General features: G+C 36.1%; 1 protein-coding gene across 2 annotated transcripts in view; it reads right to left on the bottom strand.

Moving 5' to 3' along the window:
• CUL2 (cullin 2) overlaps positions 1-25,601 on the bottom strand; it is a 50,345-nt gene that overhangs the window by 9,935 nt on the left and 14,809 nt on the right. For both annotated transcript variants that reach the window (XR_009746041.1, XM_061468065.1), the window contains exons 5-18: positions 21,936-22,041; positions 17,812-17,894; positions 14,989-15,075; positions 11,845-11,941; positions 11,648-11,758; positions 10,278-10,440; positions 8,983-9,107; positions 7,280-7,387; positions 5,473-5,532; positions 4,980-5,108; positions 4,804-4,890; positions 4,166-4,318; positions 3,713-3,790; positions 1,699-1,765 (exon numbers count right to left, since the gene is read on the bottom strand). Coding sequence is in view for 1 of the 2 variants with exons in the window: in XM_061468065.1 (XP_061324049.1) it covers positions 1,699-1,765; positions 3,713-3,790; positions 4,166-4,318; positions 4,804-4,890; positions 4,980-5,108; positions 5,473-5,532; positions 7,280-7,387; positions 8,983-9,107; positions 10,278-10,440; positions 11,648-11,758; positions 11,845-11,941; positions 14,989-15,075; positions 17,812-17,894; positions 21,936-22,041 (1,454 nt within the window). In the remaining variant the exon portion in view is untranslated. The remainder of the gene's footprint in view (positions 1-1,698; positions 1,766-3,712; positions 3,791-4,165; positions 4,319-4,803; positions 4,891-4,979; positions 5,109-5,472; positions 5,533-7,279; positions 7,388-8,982; positions 9,108-10,277; positions 10,441-11,647; positions 11,759-11,844; positions 11,942-14,988; positions 15,076-17,811; positions 17,895-21,935; positions 22,042-25,601) is intronic.

Genomic DNA, 25,601 nt, shown 5'->3' with positions numbered 1-25,601 from the left:
TCCTACATTTCCAGACAGTCAACTCACACCTAAGTATGCATTTAACACTTTGAATGGGAAGATGCAAACTGATGTTTTTATTCTATAGAATGTGGTCTGCAACAGAAAAGCCCTCTTTTTTTATGAATACTTGAGCAACCGCGTTTTCAATTACAAAAGGAAGCCTACACTGTTGAGTTTGGATAATATAATATAATTTATAGTAAGAAAAAAAAATTAAAAAAGGAAGTTCCAAATAGCCTCAAGACATCAACTCCAATTAGTAAGAGCTTACACAGAATGACAGAATAATGATTACATGAAAGTTGTTTCAAGGTAAGATTTAAAAACAAAAGACTTGTCCATTACTTCTTTTTTTTCCTCCACAATATTAATATTAAAAAAAAAAAAAGAGAAGAGGGAAGAGAGAAAAAAAGAGAAAAGAAAGCAAAGAGAAAATAGTAACAGCAGGAGGAGAAGAGCAGGAGAAGAGCAGGAGAAGAGCAGGAGAAGAGCAGGAGAAGAGCAGGAGAAGAGCAGGAGAAGAGCAGGAGAAGAGCAGGAGAAGAGCAGGAGAAGAGCAGGAGAAGAGCAGGAGAAGAGCAGGAGAAGAGCAGGAGAAGAGCAGGAGAAGAGCAGGAGAAGAGCAGGAGAAGAGCAGGAGAAGAGCAGGAGAAGAGCAGGAGAAGAGCAGGAGAAGAGCAGGAGAAGAGCAGGAGAAGAGCAGGAGAAGAGCAGGAGAAGAGCAGGAGAAGAGCAGGAGAAGAGCAGGAGAAGAGCAGGAGAAGAGCAGGAGAAGAGCAGGAGAAGAGCAGGAGAAGAGCAGGAGAAGAGCAGGAGAAGAGCAGGAGAGGTTGCCCAGGGGGGTTGTGGAGTCTCCTACATTGGAGATATTCAAGGGCCGCCTGGACAAGTTCCTGTGTGATGTACTGTAGGTTACCCTGCTCTTGCAGGGCGGTTGGACTAGATGATCTTTTGAGGTCCCTTCCAACCCTTGGGATTCTGTGATTCTGGGGGAGGGGAAGGGAAGGGAAGAGAAAAAGCAAAAAGCTCTGAAGAAATCTGCCTGAAAGCAGATTTATATTTTCTGTGTGAAGGTAAGTGTGAATGAATGGCAAACTTCTATTATCAGACCTAAATTTTCATGACATTATATGGTTGTATGCTAGTCTGGTTTTCACCTCCATGTAGTATGTTGTGGTGCTCAGTAATTAAAACCTGATACTGAAAGCACCTGAAATGAAATACAATTGACTGATACTTACTAAACTAAACAACAATTTTATATACTAAGATGTTTTTTAACACATATTTCTATACAGTAAATAAAAACATAACTATAAATACTTCACTTAAATATCCGAATAAAATATTATCACAGCATTATTTATTATTCAACTAAAGGACGTCTAATGCTACAGAAACAATTCCAGGGCAATTATTTTTAACTCTGCAGTTTTGCAGTACTGTTTTGTAGTTAATAATGTATAATTCTAGTTTTACTTGGAACTAGTAGATCACAGATAACATATGCAAGTTTACAAAACAAATGATGGAAATACTAAGCAGCAAATAATTATTTATAATTCAAAATAAGTCAGTTGACTTTACAGGCAACATAATGTTCCAACTCCAATGTCTGCTGCCATTTGAAAAGAACTTTTAACAAACAATTGTTGGTTGTATAGAGCATACGTTTAGCAAAGCACTTATTTTTACCTGTACAAAGATAATGTAACCAAGTAAGCTTCCTTCCACTAAAATGTTGACTGTAAAATAATTCAAACTGCAAAACAAAATGAAATTCAGTTAGTCTCACATATAACTACTTACAATAGCTTATTATCACACTACCACCCCAGAGAAGAAATACTGGCTTTATGCACACCATATTGGATGCAAACATTGCAGACCAATTCTTGACAGAATTTCCTTTAGAAGATGGGTGATGACTAAACATCAGCCATTTACCAAAACACTTGAATATATTAACATATCACTTGATGATTAAATCAAAAAGATTGTTGACACACTCATGCTCTCAAAGTATAAAATACTGTAGTTGAACAATGTTGCAGGAAGTATCAACTCTACTGAACTTAATTTCTAGGAGGTTTTAGCAACCAATCTTGTGAGGTTTTATTATTCTGTTCCTACCAATTCCATATAAAAACAACTGTATTTTTATTTTTTCACATTGGTGAAATCATTCTGTATTCCATGGCTTTGATATCTTATTTAAAATCAATCCAGAAATTCCTGTGTACACATCAATTTGGTTTACTCTGATTTGGTCTGGCAACTTGAACATTAAAGAAAAATCCAAAAAGGGGGACTTGAAAATTCAGGTGTTTCTCCACCCACAAGCTTACATAGTATGAAAACTAGTATTTGTATACCTTCAAATAAATCTATATTTACAGGAAGCTCCAGAAGGCTTGGAGCCTGAAAAAGCTGCTGAACAATTTGCCCAGATACAGAGGTGCTTTCCAGTGCAGCTACAGAATGGTTTTTCTTCTTTCTATATCCTGGCCAGAATACTGAGAGAACTATCTTTTGATGGATCAATGATCAAATTTGACAGCAAAGACAGACATTGTCCATTTTTCAAAGACTCCCCAAGGTTATGCTCTGTTTCCTCAAGGAATAAGAAGTATAATTTAGAGCATTAATTCTAGACAGGCAACACATGAATTGCTCCTTTAAACAAACTTCAATAGTGAAGTTAGGCACACAACCCAGACTCTGAGCTGCTTCTCATATGCAAATCCGTAACAATTTTCCAACTCAGGCATGACTGACAATGCTCCTACTTCAAGCTCACAAAGAACAGCAAAATGCCATCAATCACCTTCTGTGGATCCCATAGCATGGGCTGGAAATTGTTACACTGCTAAAACCAAGCGCCACTTAATACATTGGAAATAAAAGCAGAATAAATAGTTCTAATATTTCGTAGCAATACACTGAAAAGCTCCTTCACGGCAGACACGGAAATTTCCCATTATAATTTAAATCAATTTAAGATATAAGAACTGCTTTAAAAAAATCTGTTGTATCAAATAATGTAATTTTTAATTACCTAAAATGTACTTCAACATTAAATACACTTCAGCAAAGATCAACACATATATTCTGTATTTTAACACAAACACTGCAGAGGTAACATTTAGAGCACCATAATATAATGAAAAGTAATAAAATATTTGACCTCCACAAAGCAGAAATCATCACATAAAAAGAGAACATTTGGCCAAAGTAAAACCTTTACTGCCTTAAGAATTTGTAAAATTAGCTTTAAAGAAGTTTCGTGCAAAGCTCAATTTTGAATGGCTCCTACGAACTACAGGACAAGAAACCTGTATCTACATTTTCATCCACTATTAAATCTGATCCAATTTAATATTAGAAACAAAACCCTTTTTTATCTAAATATGAAGAATTGGTTTCAAAGGTTACATCAAGCCAGTTCATTTGACTGTATTTAGTAGTATCCCCTTCATCAATCATGAAAAGTAGAAGACATGCAAAAAATAAAAGCTATGCAAATACATATATAAATTCAGTGTATCATTTAGGTGACCTCTCCAACTTTAATATGGACTGGAAACAAGATAGCCATGATTTACAAACAAAATGAAGCAGTTCAGGTTTTTCTCTGTTAGACTGATGATCTTTTATCTGGAGTTATTTTACATTTTCCATGTTTACAAGAAGTCTCCTACTAACCTACCATCTGTACACTTTTTTCCAGTTCCTGAGGAATTGCAAACGTAGAAGAAGGAGCCTGAGTTAGAGGCCATGCACCAGCCTAAAGGTACCAGGAAAAATAAAAGTATTAATATTTTCATGCAACATATACACTACAAAAAACCCCACTCTATTAGACAGCTCTATATGTTATGCCATAAGACTAGCAATATCCACCAGAATTTTTACTGCTCATTATGCATGCCCCACTGAGGTATTAATTCAAGACAAGAAACACAAGGCATTTTATGTCATTACTCTTTACTGTAACATTAGGTTAATTCTAATAAGAAACACTAGGAAAATTAATTATTCCACAAAAATCTCAAAGTGTTAGTTTCCATATGAGAACTATTCATGGAAAATGGCTCAAAATGTTATCAAAATATAAAAATTAAGTACAAATAACTCAATAGTAATAAACATACATTAGTACCTGTAGAACATATATCTGAAAACTAATTCCCAAATCTATAATCGTGTCCTGGTTTTTGATAAAGTTGTTGAATTTATTGTTGAGATCAGCACTAACACTCATGTCTGTATACATTCGATGGAGCTTGCTGGTAAATTCATAACCACAGGCTTGCTGTGAAGAAACATTGTAACAGGTTTTACAGTGAAAACAGTACTTACTCACATTCACTACTAATATGTGGAAAAAATAGTTTGCAAAAGCATTGTTATAAAATTTACGAAGAACACTAGCTACAATAGAAAACAAACACTAAAACCCAAGATTTACTTCAGTTTGACTTTCTATAGACTTACATGAACAACATTGTTTTATAAAACTGAAAGATAGTTTATGAAGGTCCTTGGTACTTTTTTAAATGCAAATATCAATTATTTGAATGTCCTTAATAAAAATACCCAAAACCTCATAAAAATCTCAAATGCGTTGGTGCTACTTAGCTGTGTATCTTTCACAGACTACTAAGAAATTAGTTTTTCCTTTCAGCTACTGGAAACAAGATCAATTAACTGCTCAATTATCTCTGGCACCATCTGCTGCTTCCTCTCAACATTACATACTGCTAGGTCTGCTTATTCTGCATTAGAATATTACATTACCTTTAGTTTGTTAATCATGGCTTCTTCAGAATCCATAGACATAGACAAACCATGAATTAATCTTTTTGCCAACATTCTGGCATAGAACTAGATAAAAAGAAATAAGACATGAAGATTTTTAAAACCATAACCACATTTAAGTTAAACATTAAAGTTTATTGAGTATCAAAAGTTACCTTTTGGAATACATCTTTGTCATCAATGTATTTGAAAACAGTAATGAAACTTGTAAGTTTGTCTTCCACTTCATTCTCTGTCATTCCCTTTGCTGATTTCTTCAACAAGTTGTCACAGTACTTGGCCAGCTCAAGTTAAAAAAAGGAAAAACAAACACAAACCTACTTGTCAAGCTTGAGAATAAATGTATGCCAAGGTAGACCAAACTTCTACACAAGAGTTGAAGCATGAAGTAAGTCACAGTCTACAGCCTCATTTTCTATTACAAGGGCTGTATTCATCAGAGAACAATACATATATTTACAGAGAATACAAAATCTGTATAAAAACTGCATCAAAACCAACCCACAAAATGTGCACGCAGGTTAAGTTATTCCTTACTACTGAAAAACGCCACTGCGATTAATTAGTGCAAGAAATCATCTGTGTGATGGACTCCCTGCCAATCCATTTGACAGTATTAAAAAATAGTACTTTCTGTGTATCACTTACCAACTCAGGTGCTTTGCAGATTGACTTCGGCTCCCTATAGTTAACTACTGATGTCAAAGCCTACATAGGAAGACAGAGCAAAGAGAAAAAATGTAAATTGCTTAGAACTTCTTATTTCATAAAATTTGAAGAAATTTAAAAAAAAAAAAGTTCAGACCCTATAAAACTGAACTACACAAAAGGGAATCAAAGAGAAACAATTAATAAAAGGGTTTGAATTACTGTTCTGTAAGAATGTGCGTGTTGAATGTTTCTAAGTGGAAAAAGCAGAGGAACAGAAATTAATTACAGAAAGCAGCAGAACCAATTAAGTTCTGGTTAAAAACTTAAACCTAGAAGTATGAAGATTTTGGTGCACACCACTACGTATGGTCCCAAAGAAAGGAACCAAGGAATAATTGCAGATAAAGGAGATTTGAGCAGCAGCACATCAAGAGCAGCTTACATGAACAGCATGTATCTTGAGCTCAAAAACATACACGGTGTGCTCACAACAGTAAGAATGGAAAGATCTTTTGGTTTTTGGAGTTTTTGGTATACAAAAGAGGAGAAAAAATATTGTTGAAAGTGGAAATTCAAAGCAATGCAGTACAAAAAGTATGGTAGGTGAAGAAAATCAGGATACGATGAAAAAGAAGCAGATAATGGAAGTTTAGAACTGGAAATTGTAAACAACGATATCAGAATCATCAAGGTTAGTTTCTAAACTACATATCACATTTAAATTAGCGTTTTAAACCAATACTGAAACAAAAATACTGTATGACCATAGATCCTAGGAATTATAGTTCCTTTATAGTAACAAACATTATTTTTGTTATTATAAAGAAAAACTGTTAAGCAGCTTTTGTACAATGCCTCAACATTCCAATATTTGATAATAGGTCCCTAGAATCCCTGTGAGAAACGAATGCATGACTTGATAAGAAATAGCAAACTCTTTGATGTTTTGACCACTCTTTTGCAATACTACTAAAGACCACAGTAGCAGTTTTGACATCCACCATGAAAAACTGACAGCAAATTAAGATTTCAAATATTTATTGTAACAAAATCACTGAAATGAAGAGTTGATGTATTTAAGGGAAAAGTACATTGCATATGTGCCAGCAAATATAGCTGGCAATCTCGTATTACTCCACCTTCTGGTACATGACATTAACTGCAACTGAGACAGAAATGTATTAGGGTACTAAAATAAGTATTTCTTTTAAAATAATAAACAATTATTTTCTCAAAAGCACAAATACAGATGGATAACTACTATTGATATTATTACTGATGTATTCATCACCGTGTCTTTCCAGATTAATGTTGGCTGAAAATTATCAAATCTTAGACTATGACCTTACCTCCAAACTGTAATTACTGTAAACACAAGAGAACAACGAAATGTATGCATGCATCCTTAGACAGGAAATTATAAATAGGATTTTAAACATTATGGCAGCAAGCAAATCAAAGTTCAAATGCACAGAAGCATTATCAAGCTACCCAAAACCACTCCATTTATCTATTTATTACTGGCACTTAGATTTACATTAAAAGGGTCAGCTCCATTTTTGTGTTTGAATTACAATGAAAAAAAGGTATTTTGTTCAGAACGGATTTACGTATTAAAGTGGTCTCCTTCGTACGTATCTTTTCTCTAAACACTGGATCGTCTTTTGTTTGATTACATATCTAAACTAGAAAAACTGCGTAAGAACGCCATCCCTGAACATGTGCTGATGTCCTGAAGAATTTTGGTAAGCCTGAAACAGGGCCTCACATTTTGTTTTCCAATGCTTTTTTTTATTTAAGTTACCTTGTCAAGGGCACTCATAAAGTGTTGATCACCATTCAAAACAGTGTTGATGAGCTGAACAAATTTACTATGTACTTCCAAAACTGACTCCACAAACTGAGTTGGCATCTGAAAAAAGCAGATAAAACAGAAAGCAAGTTAATGAGAAAAATATTATCTACACACAAATATATCTACATTAGTTGTACATTTTTTCCTAATTATTCTTTCCGGTAAAAGTTAAAATCGCAGTGATTACGTGTTTGAGAGGATTAATCCTGCATTGCTGTCCTCTTACACTACTCTGATTGAGTATGTTTTGGAAAGAAGACTGTATGGCTACATTTACAGACATTTGAGTCTATACTGCTCTCATGCTGTCTACACTTTGCCGTCATACCCAAAAATCTTGACGCTAACCCTAAAATAATGATACTGTGATTCTGTGAAATACAGCAATCAAGCCAAAAAGCTACTGAAATAAGTGAACTGCTGCTTCTCCTACACACTGACTTCAGAGACAGAAAATCTGGATGAACCCTTTGAATTTTCTTATGTAGGATAGTTATCAATCTAATTTAGTGCACCACATTTCAGTACACTTTTTGTACAGAAATGACCAATATGACTTAGAGGAGTCCCTATACAGACAAACAGGTAGGCAGCAATGCAACAGTGTGCAATGCACTGGCTGTATCACATGATAGCCTAAGTGCATTCTCAGATCACACGTGAAAAATGTTTTGATGACAAAGTACTTAATCCACACAGTGCAGCAAGTATTTCACATTTTGAATTTATCTACATACGGCTATGAAGCTGCATCACCCTTATGGCTCTGCATTCATTTCCCTATGTAGACACTTAGTTTGAAAGAATAAACTCAATAAATGTACAAACAATCTCAAAGCAAAATATACTACTGAAGACTTTAGCCCATTTTCAGTATGCACACAGGAGTCACAGGAGAGTAAGAACTCTTGTGCAGTCAATAAAAGAGTGAATTTACAACAGTTTGTATCTATATATTATTACAGACAGAAACACTGGGTGGATAAGTCAGCATCTGAAAGTGATCACAGATCTAGACAGCAAGATGTACACATGCACAAAAATAATGCCAGATGAAAGCTTGTTTGTTTCTGAACAGCAATGCTGGAGGAACGAAAAATGGAACAGAGTAATCTAAATACACATGAACAGAAAAAAGCGTAACACACTTTAGTAAAATAATTTAGCTACAGTATTTTCAGAAATTACACAAAAATATGAGACCAAAAAGCTATTAGTGAAAAACACCACACTGAAATGAGGACATGATGTCAAGCCTTTACAAATAACATGTAATAACTAAATGGAATCATTGGTTCCTTAGGTGCAAGAACAGCAAATGCCACTGACTTAGAGAAATTCAGGAAAAAAAAAATACATACACAGAACAAAAGGACCTACTTGCCATGACAGCATTAAACAAACGAGAAATTTCTAGCTGTAGTTGTTTCTGGGTTAGATCACAACAACCAACTCTCAGGATAGGTATGTGTCGCACAGCTAAGTGTGCTGATCAGAAGTTACAATTTATCCATAATGTTCCAAACTAATTTCATACAGGCAAAATTAGAAAAAAAAACAACCCAAAACAGAACAGACTAAAAAGAAAAGGGTAAACATTTCATCTGGAAAGTTAATCAAACAGGTAACTTCAGCTGCCTGTGGAAACTCACATTTTCCTGAGAAAGATTGCTGGTTGCTCTAAGGCCCTCATCATGGATATGGTTTTGTAGTTCCTGAATCATATGAGGTAAACCACTTGACACAGCACGAAGCAGAGTATACATATTAGCCATGTCTGTAATAGAGATACATTTTTATAGAATATGCTTAGAAACACTAAAAATCAACACTTAATATAGTACTACCATTTTACACAGAACTTTCCAAGGACTGAAACTTGACCAACTGTTCTGAAAAAAAATAATAAAAAATTAACATACACTGGATCGCTGACAAAAGCAAAAAGAGAAATAGTAGGGCTACTATCAGTATTTACTGAGTGTTGCCATTGTGACAAAGTCACTCTCCCAGTACTGTTTATTTAGGAGAAACTCCAAGAGGAGATGTGTGCTACTATGGAAAAGTATTGTGCCAGCTTATTTTTATCCTTGGCTTCACTAAATCTCCCTTAGCAGCAGCTCAGTAAAATTAATTAGGTATCTACTTGACATGGTGGTGGCTTAAAATTTTTCTCAAGTTAGAATAGCTGTAAATAAGCAACTGTTTGCGTGTGGTTTTTTTTTAAATGAGTTTTGTTTTTTCTTTCTTAAGTAACAAAGCTCTGATCAAATTGGCCAAACTCTTTGGAAATTGAACACTACTACTGGATACAATGTGAGTTTGACTGTGAAAAATAATTTGTTTCACAGAAGGGATACCATCTTCCATGAAAGAATAAGCATTCTTTCAAGGGTAAATGGCATGTAGTCATCAAGAAGCAAGTTTCTTTTAGTCAGGCAGGGAATACAACTATAAGAGCATCTCCCCTTATAAAAAGAATCTCAGATGAAAGGTCACAAAAGATTCAGGACAATAAAAAGTGGCTATGAAAAGAAGCCAAAGTATTTTATAATCCTAACTCATTATGATGATGAAGAATCTGTAAAGACAGAGTCATTGGTTTACAAATGAAGACACAAGCATAAAATATGATCAATTCTACAGGACACAGGACTTCAATGTGTTTTTAAGGCAACTAAGACAAAGAAAGAGAAAGAGTATTGGTCAAAAAAAGGGCTGTTAACAGTAAAAGAATGCTTTGACTAGATATTTAGAAGAATAAGAATGTATTACATGGTAAAAGAAAAATGTCATTCAAGCTTTAATTGGGCTTTCTAGGTAACAGTACTAGTACTAGCTGAAAATGCTTAAGCACATCGAAGGTCACTAAATAAAGACAGCAAACGGCAATGCTAAAAGAAGAAAACAAAAACGATTTCCACTTTCTGTGGCCACTGAGACTTACCACTTCTTTTCTCCTGTCTGATAATATTGTGACATTCTGCATGTAGAAACTGCAAGTGATCAGCTACCATTCTCTGTTGGCATTCATGAATTACTTTGCCATATGAGCTGGGATGCAAATATTTCCGACACCGCATTTCTTCATCTTTTAATCTACCCAAAACCTACAAACAAGTTTGGAAACTGAGAGCTGATGAAATACTAACAACCAGTATAGAACCACGAATATACAGCAATTTATGTATGTAGAATGAGACACACAAATAAGTAACGCACTTTAAAAAAGAACTTGTCCAGGATGATGAAAAATTAAATTTGCTCTTTTGAATCAGGCTGACTAACAGCAGTCAGTAGTTGTCAAAACTTCTTCTTCCCTTCAACTTTGTCCTTCCCAGTTTCTCCTACTTCACTTTCTACTCCTCCGGAGAAAGTTTTACCACACCACCTACTTATATGATTGTAAGAGTCACTTCACTGTTCCAAACTCACATGCTTGTATGTAAACATCTACTCAAAAGGTATAGGAGTACACCTGAGCTATCAATAAAAACTTTCTTTATAACTTTAATGAAGGAAATAGGCATTATTATAAAATAAGTCATAGGAATACTGACATAAAAGTAATTATATCTGGTGAAGGTGAGGGAAGCCTAAGGAGAGAAGGGCAGCTGTAGGCTGCTAATGACAGACGAACTGAATCTGCATTTCTTTTGGTTTCCCTGAAGTCTTAGCCTGTTCCCGAATTTCACCTCAGGTGTGCAACCATTAGCTTTTGTTCCTTGTGGTTGAAAGCAATCTCACAGCCTTCTCAACTTATCTTGTTAGTGTGGACAGCACACCACTGAGGACTGACTCCTAGTCTTGTATTAATCTTTGCTTTCATGAGCAAGGTATAAGAATTACAAGCAATTTAACCACAACCTGACTTCATGCACCACAAGGCAAAACAAAAGAAAATTCACTCAGAGTATATAATTTTTAACAATGCTCTGTAACACCTCTATCATATAACCTTCTCTAACCATTATGTTGCTAGAACTCATGCTACTACAAACAGAAGGAAAATATGGAAGTGAGGAAGCAATACTCATCAACTCGATACATGAATTGGGCTTTGCCTTCTTTTTTGTTTTCCTTTTTTTACTTTTAATGAAATTGAGTTATAATTTATTACAAAATATTTTAAAACTGACAGTCCATCCATGGGCAAAGTTTGTAGTTTATACTCAGGTTAACCATGACACTAAAAAGTACAGTATGCACAAAAGCATACAACAAAGATTTATGGAAGCTGTACAGGAAAAGATGTATAATCAGTAAGTTGATAACATCAGATTTCAGTTATTGCATATGTACAGAAGAGTCTCTTACCTTCTCCATGTATTGTGAGCAATTTGACTCTTGCAATAAATTTGAAGCTTCTTGTTTATAATACTCCCCTGTTTCACTCAGAAAAGGACACTCAAAAATTTCCTGATAAAACTAAAAGGGAGATTTTTTTTTAAAGGACAAACAATGCATACACTAGGTTAATTAAAAAATTTAAAAAGTCAGAAACGTGTATCTACCTTTAGGGGGAATTTTTTCTTATACTGTTCAACATGAACAAAGGAGTTAATAACCCCATGGATTACTTTCTGGTTTGGGTCTTCTCCACAGCGATCACTGAAATAGGCAAAGCGAACACTCATGAGAATGTAGGTATCTAGTGCAACTTCTCTGATAGCCAAATGAAATAAAATTGGATGAAAGCATTTTCCAGTTAATTCCTCTGCTTAAATTGGCAAAACTGCGGATTAATCTCAAAAGAAGAAAACGCACTCTTCTTTCTCTCCTATACATTTAAATTGTTGAGATAACAACTCATAAACTGTTCAAAAGCATTTGCAGGTCATGAAATTTCCAAGTCTTTGCTAAGGATACAAGTATTCCAAATTACATACTCTAAACAAGTACTTTAAAAGTTGCATTAAGTTCTATCTTGCATTCGTAGCATTTATTAAATAGACTACCTTTACACTCCTGCCCCTGCCAAAAAACAAAAACAAAAAAAAAACCCCAGTAATAATTTTTGTCAGCATGACAGCAAGCAGCATGCTATTTTCTTTTCTGTATATCTACTACTCAACACACAGTTGTCAAGTGGAACAAATAAAATACTTGAAGCATCATCACAATTGTTAATCATACATTTGAAAAGGAAACCTTACATTTTTCAGCCAAGTTCTTAGCTTCAAATGAGCGAGTTCAAGTGAAGAAAATATTATCTTTAGTCTCATTCAGTTGAAAACAAAAGTAATCAAAACAAGTGCTTTGCATGCTAAAACCATTAGTGTTCATTCCTTTGCAAAGACAGGAAATAATGGACCCAGACTTAGAGCAGCAGCAGCAGCAGCAGCAGCAACTTACTTAAAACATCAACTGTTCTGAAAAAGACCACCTTTTACATACACTTTACAAAGACGTAAAAAGCATTCCTTAGCTCCTCAGGTATTAAGTAATACTAAAATATGATTTACAAAGGTGTATTTACACTTAAGCATCAGCCATTATAATTGCACAGGTTTTAATTTTCAAATGTACACACACATACATGTATATAGAACTTTTAATTTTACCCAGACTGCACTGAAAAGATAAAATGAGTTATCTGCTAGAAATCTATGCCGATATAGGAAAGTCATTAATATGATTTTAAAAAATTGAAAGAAAAAAAAAAGAAGTAAAGCCAGCAAAAATGCTTCACACCCAAGCATTACCATACACCCATCTAGGCTGGGGTGGAATAGGGGAGAAATAATTTTGCAAATTTTATTCATTTTGGTTTGAAATTGATAAAACTTCTAGAGAATGCCCAAGAGCATAAGCTGCAGAGGTTTACCAGGACAACCACAGCAGCATACATACACCTGAACACAGTCACATGTTCACAACACTGTTAATAATGTACATTGCTTTTAAATACTACCATATACCCATGATGGGTGGAAAAAACTAGTGCTCTAACAAATCACAAGCAGTTACTGTATGGTTTACACAGCTTGGTCACCTGTTACAAATGAGCTGACCTCCTGGGTAACTGTTTTAGAGGGGACGGTCTCATTTCCTCCAGGGGCACAGAAAGGTTTCCTGTGGTTCTGGTAGCTGAACTAATGGAATAAACCTGTGTTTAGGTACATATAATCATACCCTGCATTCTTGCCGAAGTCCCTCTGCTGGGCCTGGTTATACAATGGCAGAGGCAGAAACATACCACAGAAGGGAAGAACTGATGCACCAGAGCAGGGCCTGGACCCAGGTCCACCCTGGGAGGTCCAGGAGCATGGCCTGCTGCAGGATTCATGCAGTTTATGAACATAGCAGGATGTCCTTGAGAGTGGAAAGCTAAGTAACTAGAAGTTCAGCATATTACAAAGTAGGGCTCTGTCAAGAGACAGGCCAGTGCACCTGGGGTTGGGGTACATGTATATGGGGGTTTTGGATACAGAAAGATACCAGTGACACAAACACACAAAGAATTACTGTAGTAACAGATGAAGACTCATCTCCCCGCTACCTGGTTCACAGGCCACTACACAGACTTCCCCCCTGCAGATGCAGGAGGAAAGGGGGCAGAAAAGGTAAGTCCCAGGGGATTCAAAGGTCAATGTATCATTAGGAAAAAGCTTTAAAAGTGCAGGGGGTAGATGCTCCATGGACGAGTAGCAAGGGGCCAGACAGGCTTTCCAAGCAGAGGTCTAATAGCATGATGGCAAAAAATGAAAAGAAACACAGTACAGAATGAGTTTTGCCTGCTCCGGCAGCATCTTCATGGTTTGGGTTTTGTTGTTGTTTGTTTATTTTTTTTTTTTTTACACCAATGGTCTCTGAATTTGTAACGCAAATGACTAGTGCCAACAAAATTTGAAGGAATTTTTGAGAGTAATTTTCATTAAAGTTGTAGCAGTAAAAGCATCCACTAAACCAAAATGAATCCCACCAAGGCGGAGGTCTATTAAATGTGTATTTTCTTTCTTGGCAGTAGTGAGCAGGCAATTTGGATGCATACAACTAGAGAGCAGCTGCATGAAATTTGAGGCAGCGATGTCACAGGACATCTTGGAGGGCAGAAGGGAGAGATAAGATTTGGTGCAGAACCCGGACAAAAAGATTAAACGCTAAAAATGCAAATTCCACTAGTTGGATATTGATGAGCTTCTTTCAAAAGAAATGAAGAAAGCTACAAAACACAAAGTCAAGGAAGTTGTACTGGTTTATATTAACTCCACTTTGTTCCTATCTTAAGAATGAAGCTAACAGTGGAAGTTTAACATGTACTGCAGTGTACTGCTACAGCCCCCACAGAACCTATTTAAAGGTACAATAATAAATACTGTACTCATTAAAAGAAGGTTCCACTATTGAAAAGAACTGCTCTGCTGTGTCAGACCAATGGCCTATTGAGAACAACTAACTATAGAATTCACTGTGAATTGAATAGCCTGTTTTGAACACTATTAAAAAGTTCCAATAGCTTTCCTTTCAAACAAATAGTGTAAATAATGTATCAGCTTAGACAGGAATAGGTTCAGTTAGTTAGGAAGTGTTAGTTTATCTTTAGTAGAGAAGCCTCTCCTGGTTAGTCTGTACTAAGCACTCACGTCATTTGAGATAGCACCTGAACAATTTCCAAATTATTTCTATTTAAGAATTTCATAATTGAATTTTCTCACAATTCAAGATCTTGACGGCTTCCTGTTGTGTTGAAACAAAAATGCGTAAGTTGAGATTCAGCTTGCCTTGTAGGAGGAGTGCTTGGGCTAGAGGGAGGGGGAAGAAAGTGTGTTACATTCAAAACTCTGTATTAAGAGTGCAGTCACACAAGACAGGCTTAAATGATTTAACAGTTCTCTGCTGTACAAAGGGGCTAATTCTGCTCCCTTTTGCTCAGTCAGAGCCCTCTCTCTCTTGCACTGCTCTAGCATTCATCCAGTTCTTTGCTCAACTAACTCACCATGCCAATCTGGGAGAAATAATAGCCAAGGCAGTTTCCAGTCATATTAGCAGTTGAGCTGGTTCACTAAGGGACTAGATGAGCACCAAGTTCAGCACAAGAAAGGCAGAAGAGCACAGTTTGCTCTTTTTTGGCATCATCAAACTCTTAGACCAGCTTAGCCATCTTGTTCACCTGAACCACAAGTCACTACTTGTATTTACTTATTTTTATGCACCAAAAAAGTTTGATTTATTTTATTTTATTGTAATGTATAGTGTATTTCACATTTTTATAGCTTCTAAAAAGTTGATATGCTCAAGATTTGTCAGAAGTTGTCTTTTTAAAATTCTTATGAAATATATAAATAAACCCCAAAGCAAAATTTATGGCTCTGCTCTCCCTACCTTTTCCAGTACAGTAATAAACATACTTTTATATGCAACCAGTTGACTACAATGTTGGTTATCAATTCTACATATCATTACATACTATGAAAAATGTGGTTATAAGGAGTTCAACTGTCCCATCTATTTAAGTTTGGGTTTGGTTTTTTCCTGTAAAACATTTTTACAAACTACACCATGCACACACTTAAGTACTACACTTCAGAAGGCATCTAACAGAGAAGTTTAAGTATATATATTAGTAATTTTATTATTTTAATTAATATTCTTCCCATGCATATTCTTGCACCTCTGCCAGATGCAACTTCTCAATACCCATCTCTTCAAAGATGCTGTTTAATCCCTGACTTGCTGAACTCAATGCTAAAATACATCTAACAGTCACTTGCAGCAGTGTCTTCAAAACCGCCTCTTACAAACTGTACTGACCAGTAGAATTATAGCAAAGAACAGCAACAAGCCCATATGCCCATTACATAGAAAGGCCATCCTCAGAATACTCATAGCAAGCCCTACATTTCATGATACTAGGAAGAACAGCTATAATAAGTTCTGTCCCATCTAGCTCACTACATGACACGCAGATCACGCTGGCTAGAACTTAATATGAATTGTTAGATGTGTATTTTGAGAAACCGAGTTGAATTAACTTCTTTGAGATCACATCAAAGAATCCTTAATTACCAAGGGGAAAAAAAAAAAAAATCCAGACTCATGTTTTATTTAAAACTTTCCAAATGGTTTAATAACAAATAATGTAAATTTCTTACAGTCTCAAAATCTTATGTTGCACAAGCCAGTAAGTCTTGATCTAAATATCCTGAGATCTGTCGCCAGCCTCAAGGTAAATATTTTAAGAGGCATCAGATGTCTGTTGAAAAAGGTTTTAACAGATTTCTACTCCTACCCACCAATGAAATACACAGATTGACTAAAATGCATCTTCCATGTCGCTGTACTTGATGTACCAGAGCAGCATTTTCTTCACCATGTATTAGAGAATCTTCATCTAGCATAAATAAACTGTTACAGTAAACATATGGATAAAGCAGCATTAACACTGGTTACAAAGTAAACATGAGTCAACAACTACAAGTAAATGCTTTCTGGCTTCAGAAATACCAGACAGAGGTATCATGTCAGTTACTTAGTTGCCAAAAATTTGATTCAGGAAGGAAAAATAAAATTGTAGTAATAAAATCAGTTCTTGAATGTCTTATAAATACAGCTTTCTTCTGACCAAGTGCTTGTCCAAGGAACCTCAGTCAGCCAAATTGTCTCACTCAATTTACCTACACTAGTCTGGTCACTTGAGTCAGGCATGCAACCACTTAAAAGGACCCCAGCCTAGAGCTACCCTGAACAGCAGTAAAAGCGTAGAAACTGATGGAATTTACAAATACACATAAGGCCTGTAGTGTATTTCAGAACTTCTGTTTACTCATAAATAAAAAGATTCATTAGGAGTCAAAGAGTAAAAAAGTTTTAAATCAAAGCTTAAAAAGTCCCAAGCACTGTAACTACCAGGGTCTTTGTTTTAGAGTAACAAAAGTATTCAGAAATAAAATAGGAAGTTCCCTCAAAGTGCAAAAAAATTTATTTCAATTTCATTCCAGTAAAGTACCAATAATGTTAAGTGAAGTCACTCATCCAAACAACAGAAAAACAGAAGCTTAAGTCTCCCTGGCAGATATGCAAGAATCATTTTGGGTCCCATGCAAAGCAACATAGCTTTTCTAGCTTTGGCAAATGTTTCTGTAAGTCCTGGTCCTTCAGTTTACTGACAGCACAAAATCCATTAACAGTCAGCATCAGATGGAGAAAAAGGCAAAAGGCATCCTATGAGACCTGAAGAATTATTCTAACTGCTCCCCAGTTCCATTCATTAGAAGGGTTACATTACCAAAACATTAAAGATCACTACCCTCAGATTGCAGCAAATTAATTATTTTCAGAGTCTTTTTTTACACATGCAAATCACAGATATGCAGCTATAATGAGAAAAGCTGATAGAACACCATCATCAACAGGTAATGAGCTATCATCGAAAAACAAAAAACATAAAAGAATTTGTTCAAAGTCCCAAGGCTTTTTAAAGTAAAAAAGTGCAATACCCCCACACACTGGGTAAAAGTGAAAAACAGACAAGCACTCACTTTTTTATTTCTCGGAGGAGCATCCGGATAAGGATAGCCTGCAGTGGCTCAATCATTAATTTTCTCCACATATCAAGAGCTAGCTGTCAGAAGACAATGCAAGCTTACGTCAACAAGAAATGCCAATAAAACACCCCCAAAACACCCAAAACAAAGATGACACAGTTCCCATTCAGGATATCAAAAATTAAATTGTTAGATACCCTCTTCTTTCTCCTTTCTTAATTATTTTGTTTGCCTCACACACACACAATTTGTCAATATGCTATTTTAGCATTTTTCTTCTAGAACATCTGATTGCATTTGGATAAAGATCACACAGATCTGTACACTAGCAATGTCAGACAGAATTTCTAGTCAGGCAATGTCTGAATACACACTTCCCAGTCTGCATTCTTTCTACGTATCTAATAGGACTGATTTACTTATTCCTTGATTCCACTCTACCAAGGATTATCAAATGAACATAAGGACCATAAGCAAATATCTTACAAGGACGGGTTTTGAGTGTAAACATAAACAAAACATCTGCACAGTAATAGGTAAGTAACATGCCTAACTGAAGTTTTTGAATGCGTGCAGACACCGCTATTTCTAAAAATTATAGCAAACTAAACCTCAGCTGCCAAAAAGGAATGTCTCTTAGCCAATTTGTTAGAGGTCAAAGATCCAGAACCCTTACATCAAATACACAGACCGCATCTCCAAGCTAAGATGCATGCAGCTTAGGCAAAGTGTTGCAAGCTAATACTTGACTTGAATGGAATTTAAATCACTTTCATATTAGGGATAGGTCACCCTACCAATCAAATGGACCAAAATATCTCAAACTTTTGTGGCTGAAGTAATTGCTTCCAAAACATACCATTTTTGAAAATACAACTGCAATCATTCAAAGGAGTTTGTACACTTAAGTTAAAATCAAATTTAAAACCCAAAGGAGATACTGAGATCCCTCATATGGGAGGAATACCCACGCATGTCTGAGACTTATAAAAGACACCTACCACTGAATAGCAGACTGTGAAAAAATGAAATTACCAAGATCAGTAAGGACAGAGGGAATATTACCGCTAAGAAAGCTTTGACACAACTAACAGTACCTCAGCTGTAAAAATTAAAATATTGACCAGGTATGCATGAACTTAAAGTAGGCATCTACCTATCAACTAGGTATCCAGTCTGATCCACCTTGTGGAACGAATCTTTCTTTTAAAGAGCAGACAAATGAACTTGCTGTCTATCATAGCTATCATCCAGCACCCTTGCTGTAATACAGGGTAAAGAAGTCTGGGAGGTAAAGCTGACCCAACTGCAGCAGCAGGTTCAAAGAAGAGCTAAAGGTTTGCTTATAAATCAAAAGAGAAGTGATTTTCACTGCCTCGACCTTGTGGACAGTACAATTGCACAGTTAGAGGAAAACAGTTTCCCTCAGACAGGAACTCATCCAGACAATGCTGAAATAAAACAGCTCTGGAGAAAAAACAAACCAACAAACATAAACAAGAAAACCACCAAACCAAACCAACACACCACTGAACAAACAAAAAAGGACTGACATGTTTTGTGAGTATGAGGTAAAGGGGACTGCCTCAGGTAACTCTATTCTGCAATGTAGTCTCTGAAATGCAGTCTCTAGCATCATGGTCCCTCTCATAAGTGAGAGGGACTCCCTCTCATAAGTGAGAGGGACCAATCTGAAACAGCTTCAAGCTGCCAACTGGAATTTTCTTGTCAAATAAACTACAGACAGGTCAATACAGCAACTTGATGTACTAGTTCAAGAGAGTTTTTCTCTTGGAAGACAGGGACTGATCTTGCTTGTCAACCTAGATTGACAATACAGAACATGGCAGTTTCTTCCATTTTCCAGAATCTGGTTTGGGAAGTTGGAGAGGGTAGTGGTGTGGGAACAGAAGGCACATCTTAACTAGCTTCTAGCTCAGGGCTCTCAGAATCATTGAAAACTCAGGAGTCCAAAAACAGTGATAGGAGCCCAACTCAGAAAAGCAGTATCCTTCACCATGCATTCATTAACAGAGACAGAAAAAAATTTCAATCTCTTGCAGGCACTGCCACACTACTTTCATCAACTGATCTCATCCTGTATTTTTCCTAGTACAACAATTACTGAGTGTCTGCAATGCTTATCAGGATGATAAACTGTTTGAAGCCATGCCCATACACATCACATACACAACTCAGGTGTCTTATACGTACCTACCATTACATACCCGAGAAGAACTAAGCAAGCATGTACTTGTGTAAGATTACTGAAAATCTCACAAAGTTTTATTAACACACAGGAGTGATGCTGGGACAGAAACTTCAGTACATAGAGAGTACAGTTCTGTTTCTACAAACACTGGGCATTATTTCTTGCTGAAATAACTTCATGCTGAGACTGAAGAGAATTACATATAAAAGAAACATGTTTGCTCTTGGGTAGATAAAGGACAAATCATCTCAGTCATCTAAAGAGGAATAAATGATAATTCCTTCCATTATTTCAACTGTTGATCTCTTTATAAAGACCTTTATCAAAGCCACTAGTGCAATCCAAAGAATAAAACATAGAAACCTACACAGAGACCATAATGAAGGAGAAAATGCCTTCAAAAAAAGACTTGATAAACTTGGTGAATGCCTTGCAGGTTAAGAAATGTGAACTAGTTTATTTCTGGGGCAATGAATTCACCAAAACCAGTGCTGCAATTCAATGCATTAACCTACTTGAGTGTAGGGCTCAAGCCTCCATTCCTTTTCTGGGCAAAGGAGTAACTGCCATAAACCTAATCCTACACTAGTAATGAAGACACATTATCTTTACTGCCTCAAGATCCAAAATTCACCTCCCACTACCACCAATTACAAAGACAGTATTTGTTAAAGGGCAAGGGAGTCTTAGGGAGTGAGATAATGAAAAACTCATTAGTAGAATTTCAGACATCATCATCTGAACATCTTCATCAAAAAAAAAAAGGCTGCCAGCTATAGGTTGAGAATCTTGATCCTCCCTATAACCTGCCCAAGTGATGAGCTAGGGACGTACCATCCTAGGAATGACTGCTGAAAAGCCTGAAGAAAAGTGTGAGTTGTTATCCTTCCTTAAGATTCCATCAACATAAGGAAAACAAAATACTCAGAAAAAAGGTGAATTATTTTGTTCTTCATTGGTAAACATATCATAGGGCAGAAAACTATGGACAAAGGCAGCCACTACCATCCTTCAGGTGATACCTCAGAATGGCATAGAATATGGAAACAGGAAGAATTCATTAATACAACAGCATCACACAACACCAAGCACAAGCCTAGACCTATTCCCAGCCCCCAAAGCAGCTGAACTAACAGATTCACACAGAGCTAAAAACTACCTTTGACAACTGTGGGAACAGACTTGGCTAAAACTCAGTCTGAGGAAATAAGGAATAACATTTATGCCATTTTGAGATATCACAAACAGTGCAGCAATATGTACTTCCAAGCTCTGATAAGCCTTTACAGACACCACTGATTAGCAAGCTTTGGAGAGAGCACAGGTAGCTGAGAGAATTTTCAGTCCTGAACTGCCTTGACTTAAAGTACATCGTGTGTTTCCGGTGGTTTTCTTCAGTCCAGCCCCAGCCTGTCAGCCTTTTTAAGTCTGGTTTTTCTTTCAAAATCTCTACCCAAGTTGCTAGAACAGAAGTACAAAACAGCTTGCCCTAGAAAATAAGAGGTACAGAAGACTAACCTCAGAAAAAGCTGTTACATTTTGTGACATCAAGAAATAGAAGCCTAAAAGTCGTACTTCAAGGGTTTCCAAAAACAAAAGCTGTGCTTTTTCAATTATTTTCCAGATAGTAGCATCACTTAATGAAACAATTTTTTTCTGCAAAGTGGTATCTATTATCATATTTTAAACTGAAGCTCTCCAGTAGTTTTCATATTTGCCCCCATCACTATATTTTTCTACATCAAAACTGTAACCTCATTTTACAAAGGGTTCAGTGCTTATACCTTCTACTGTATTAACTATTCAGATTCTGTGACCCAGAAAAATCAAATTTAAAAGGACACAGCCAGACAGATAGCACTTCTGAATACAGCTTATATCCACTCCCACTTTCAGAGATACTTACCTCTCCTATTTCCATCAATGGTTCATTCATATCCACCCCTCCATAACCATACTGAAGATCGGCTTCAGTCAATTTGTTCTTCTTAATAAACTGTGTGTTGAGGTACCTATAGAAATAAAGATATTCTAATCAAAACAGGCAAAAATTAAGCTTGTGGGGTTTTATTTTTTTAATAAATTTGGAATCATGGAATTTGTTCCACATCACAAAAGATAACCTCTTGTAACCAATGCCACTGCTATATGTGGGAAATTCTTAAAACACAAATTGCTTCCATTTCAAAGACCTTACATCATATTAAAACAACAGTTTTAGTAATTGAGATACCCAACAGCAGCATGAGAGATCACTGTCACCACCTTCTTGGTGTGCAATATATTTATGTAAGAATTCAACTTTTCAACATACACTATCATATTATTCATACACATATATGCAAACTAACTGCTAAATTCTGGACAGTTGACTAGTACTAGAGTAATAGTAATTTGTTTAGTTTTAATGATAGAAAAACATTCCTGAACATCAGCTATTTTTAGGTAAACATGTATTTACTTCTACCTGTAATGTTTGTTATTTTTCACTTCTCTCACGCTAAAGACGCAAAAATAGTGTAAATTTTTACAGAGCCAATATTTGTCAGTTAGGATCCCTTACTCAGGTCATGATAACTAGCAAAAGCTGTATTGCAAACTTTAAAGAGAAGAATTTGGAGAAATTATTTTAACTAACAGCTATAAAAAATGTTATAAACGCTTTTCTTTAATTTAGTATTTACTATTGTATGTATAGTTTTCATAAAGAACAGAACATGATTTCTGCGCAAGACCTGATAAAACATCCCTCTTAATTCTCAGTATTCCCTTAAAGGAAATAAAATGATTCAGTTTAAAAATGAACAGAGTCCAACTAAGGAAGACCTGTGTAGTGGTGACAAGCTGGAATACTAGCCTAGCCTTGTAGATGCAAGTCTGCGGAGAAGATTATAGGCCTACCATTTCATATACAACTTGCGCGGACATCCAAATAGCTGGAAAAGAGCCTTAGGCATGCTCCTTAATGATACTCATCACCCCCCACCCCACCAGCGAACAAAGGCAGCAGCCACCATTCTGCTTTTCCCTGTTAAGCTTATTGAAAAGCCCTATGCTCTCCACATTCACACCCTCTTCCATCAGTACATGTCTTCTCAGCAAATCCAGATCAGGCAACTGATTCATCTTAAAAACTAACATAGCCAGAAGTGAATAAACAAATCTAACCTAGATAAGGTAGCCCAAGCAAAAAGGGGATGGCAAGAAACAGGCAGGCAGAAACACTCCTGGCAAGAGCCTCACCACACTGTGCCTCAAAACCAAATTTGCCTACATTTCCTCTCTCCTTCCCCTACTTTTACCATCAACTTCCAGAATCAAACATAAGCAAATAACTGCAAAACATATGCAAACAGTATAATCTGAAATCAAGTACTCCAATGAAGTCATTAACCATTTTTAATCTTGAATAACTACATCAAATACTTCATCTGTATTTCTTACTTTTAGAAGACAATCCATAATGTTCATCTGTAACTTACTGTGAAGACAAGAGTTGATCCCGGATTGATAATATCAGAAATTGCCCACTGACTCTTGCTAATATTCAGGCAAAAATTTGAAATGCCTGATTATACAGCTCAGGCCCAGTTACTTGAGAGTGCACCTGTGTGGGCTTATGCTTTATTATCTGATGAGGAAAATGGCAACAAGATGAGAAAACTGAGGCTTGCATCCTTTCATGGTATTAGCAAAGCAATATACCTTTCAGTACCCACACCTCAAAACACATCCACCAAGCTTCCACTCCAGAAAAAAAAGTTTAAAAGTTTGGAATGTAGAAGACTGTCACAAGACTCATTCAAAACAAATACCTACTTTACAGCAGAATACTGAAAGATGGTGCTCCATCTAAACTAGCAGTATCAGGAAAATGTCTGGTACATGAATATTTTTGTGGGCCATTTATTTCAAGGATAAGGGACTCGGTAATACAGCAAATTAAAATAAATTAGGTATTTAGCAAAGAAAAAAAAACCTGCAAAAAATTATTAAGAATTAGAAGGGTAGCTAATTATTTGGGACAGGTTGCTTGGTAACTTTCAAGTATTTGGTACTTTCAGATCAACCAAGAACAAAACTGTAACCACAGGTTACTGCTCTAGACACAGTGACCACACTCCCAAAGCAATGTTACACAACTCAATAGCCCACTATGTCCTTGAGGGGTCAGATTTCAAAAGCCTTGTCAGATGGACTAGACTTTATTTCTTGTAATGTTTTATTTGTTTTTAGTAGTTTGAATTACACACTCCTGGATAAGAAACCAATATTAGCGTTGGCAAAATAGACATTGTGAAATTCGGCTTGAATCTAATAAACCTAAGAGAGTACCTATCTCAAGTCAGCTCCTGGTTATTTTCTTATGTGCCCCATGATAAAGCCAAAAGAATCCACCTCCTTTAAGTCTTTGTGCACCCATAATATGACACCACAAAACAACACGCATCTATCTGTATGTCTAGAAGTACCATATTTCTTTAACCAAAAAGGATCAACACCCTGTATTCAATTTTTTTCCTCCTCTGAAAGCTCTCCAAAGATAAACTTCTGTATAGCCACCCTTTTTGGTGTCCATGTCTGTCCATAGTCAGACTGCTATACTGGTCCCCAAATTGGCATGTGGGTCTAGCAGAACAGTATACAGGAATAAACCTAAACTGAAATGCTAAGGAAATTGCTTTCGGAAAATTGCACCGAGAGAATGCTGCTAATGATTTTGGCACTCCACTGCAAGTGGTCATGGACAAAGAAATGGATAAACCTTATGTGGCAATATCATCCACTCTACTGATGTACAGGAGGCAATTCTTTAAAAGTAACTAATTAGCTAAGACTATTACAGTTTGTTTTCAGAAGCGTTCAGTTTGGTTTTTAAGATTTTCTTCAACCTAGCACTTGCACAATTAAACTGCTTTGCAAGCTACAGAAAGCATATGCAACCGCATAAAGAGATAAATAGGTACATTACAGTGCAGAGCATGAGACATACATAAGATGAAGATAAATTCAGAGGAGCACAGAGAAAAGACAAGACGTAATGGACACAAGCTGCAGCACAACAAATTCCAAACAGACACACAGGGAAATTCTTAGAATGAGTAATCAAGCACTAAAATAGGCTACTCACAAAGGCACCAAAATTTCTGTCCTTGGAGGAGTTCAGAATTTGACTCAACAAAAACCTAAGCAACCTGGTTCAACTTTTGAAGCTAGCCCTACTCTGAGCACAAAGTTCAAACGGATGCCCTTCAGAGGTTTAGTCACACCTACTTTTTTTTTTTTTTGCTAATGTTTCAATGAAAACATGCACTGGCGACTTCACAAGAGCTATATTAAAAGCACCAGAACCACTGTGCTTTATGCAAGCAGAATGCTTTGATGTGTCTAGTAGCATGCACATACAATAATCCAGTATCTGTTCTGATTCACTCTTAAAACAGATTACTCACTGGTTTACAGATCGGTAAAACAGGGTTAAAGTAATTTACCACAATTTGAAGATTGGCTAATAAATGAAAGCCATTTCATTACAAAGCACTGCAGACACTAAAATCTTATTAACCCAACA

Source organism: Pezoporus flaviventris, unplaced genomic scaffold, assembly GCF_033815535.1.
Source record: "Pezoporus flaviventris isolate CSIRO_AGI_PZ_B2104156 unplaced genomic scaffold, CSIRO_AGI_Pfla_v1 ptg000047l, whole genome shotgun sequence".
Lineage (NCBI taxonomy): Eukaryota > Metazoa > Chordata > Aves > Psittaciformes > Psittacidae > Pezoporus > Pezoporus flaviventris.
The sequence above is the reverse complement of the archived record's forward strand: the minus strand, read 5'-3'. Positions and strand labels throughout refer to the sequence as shown.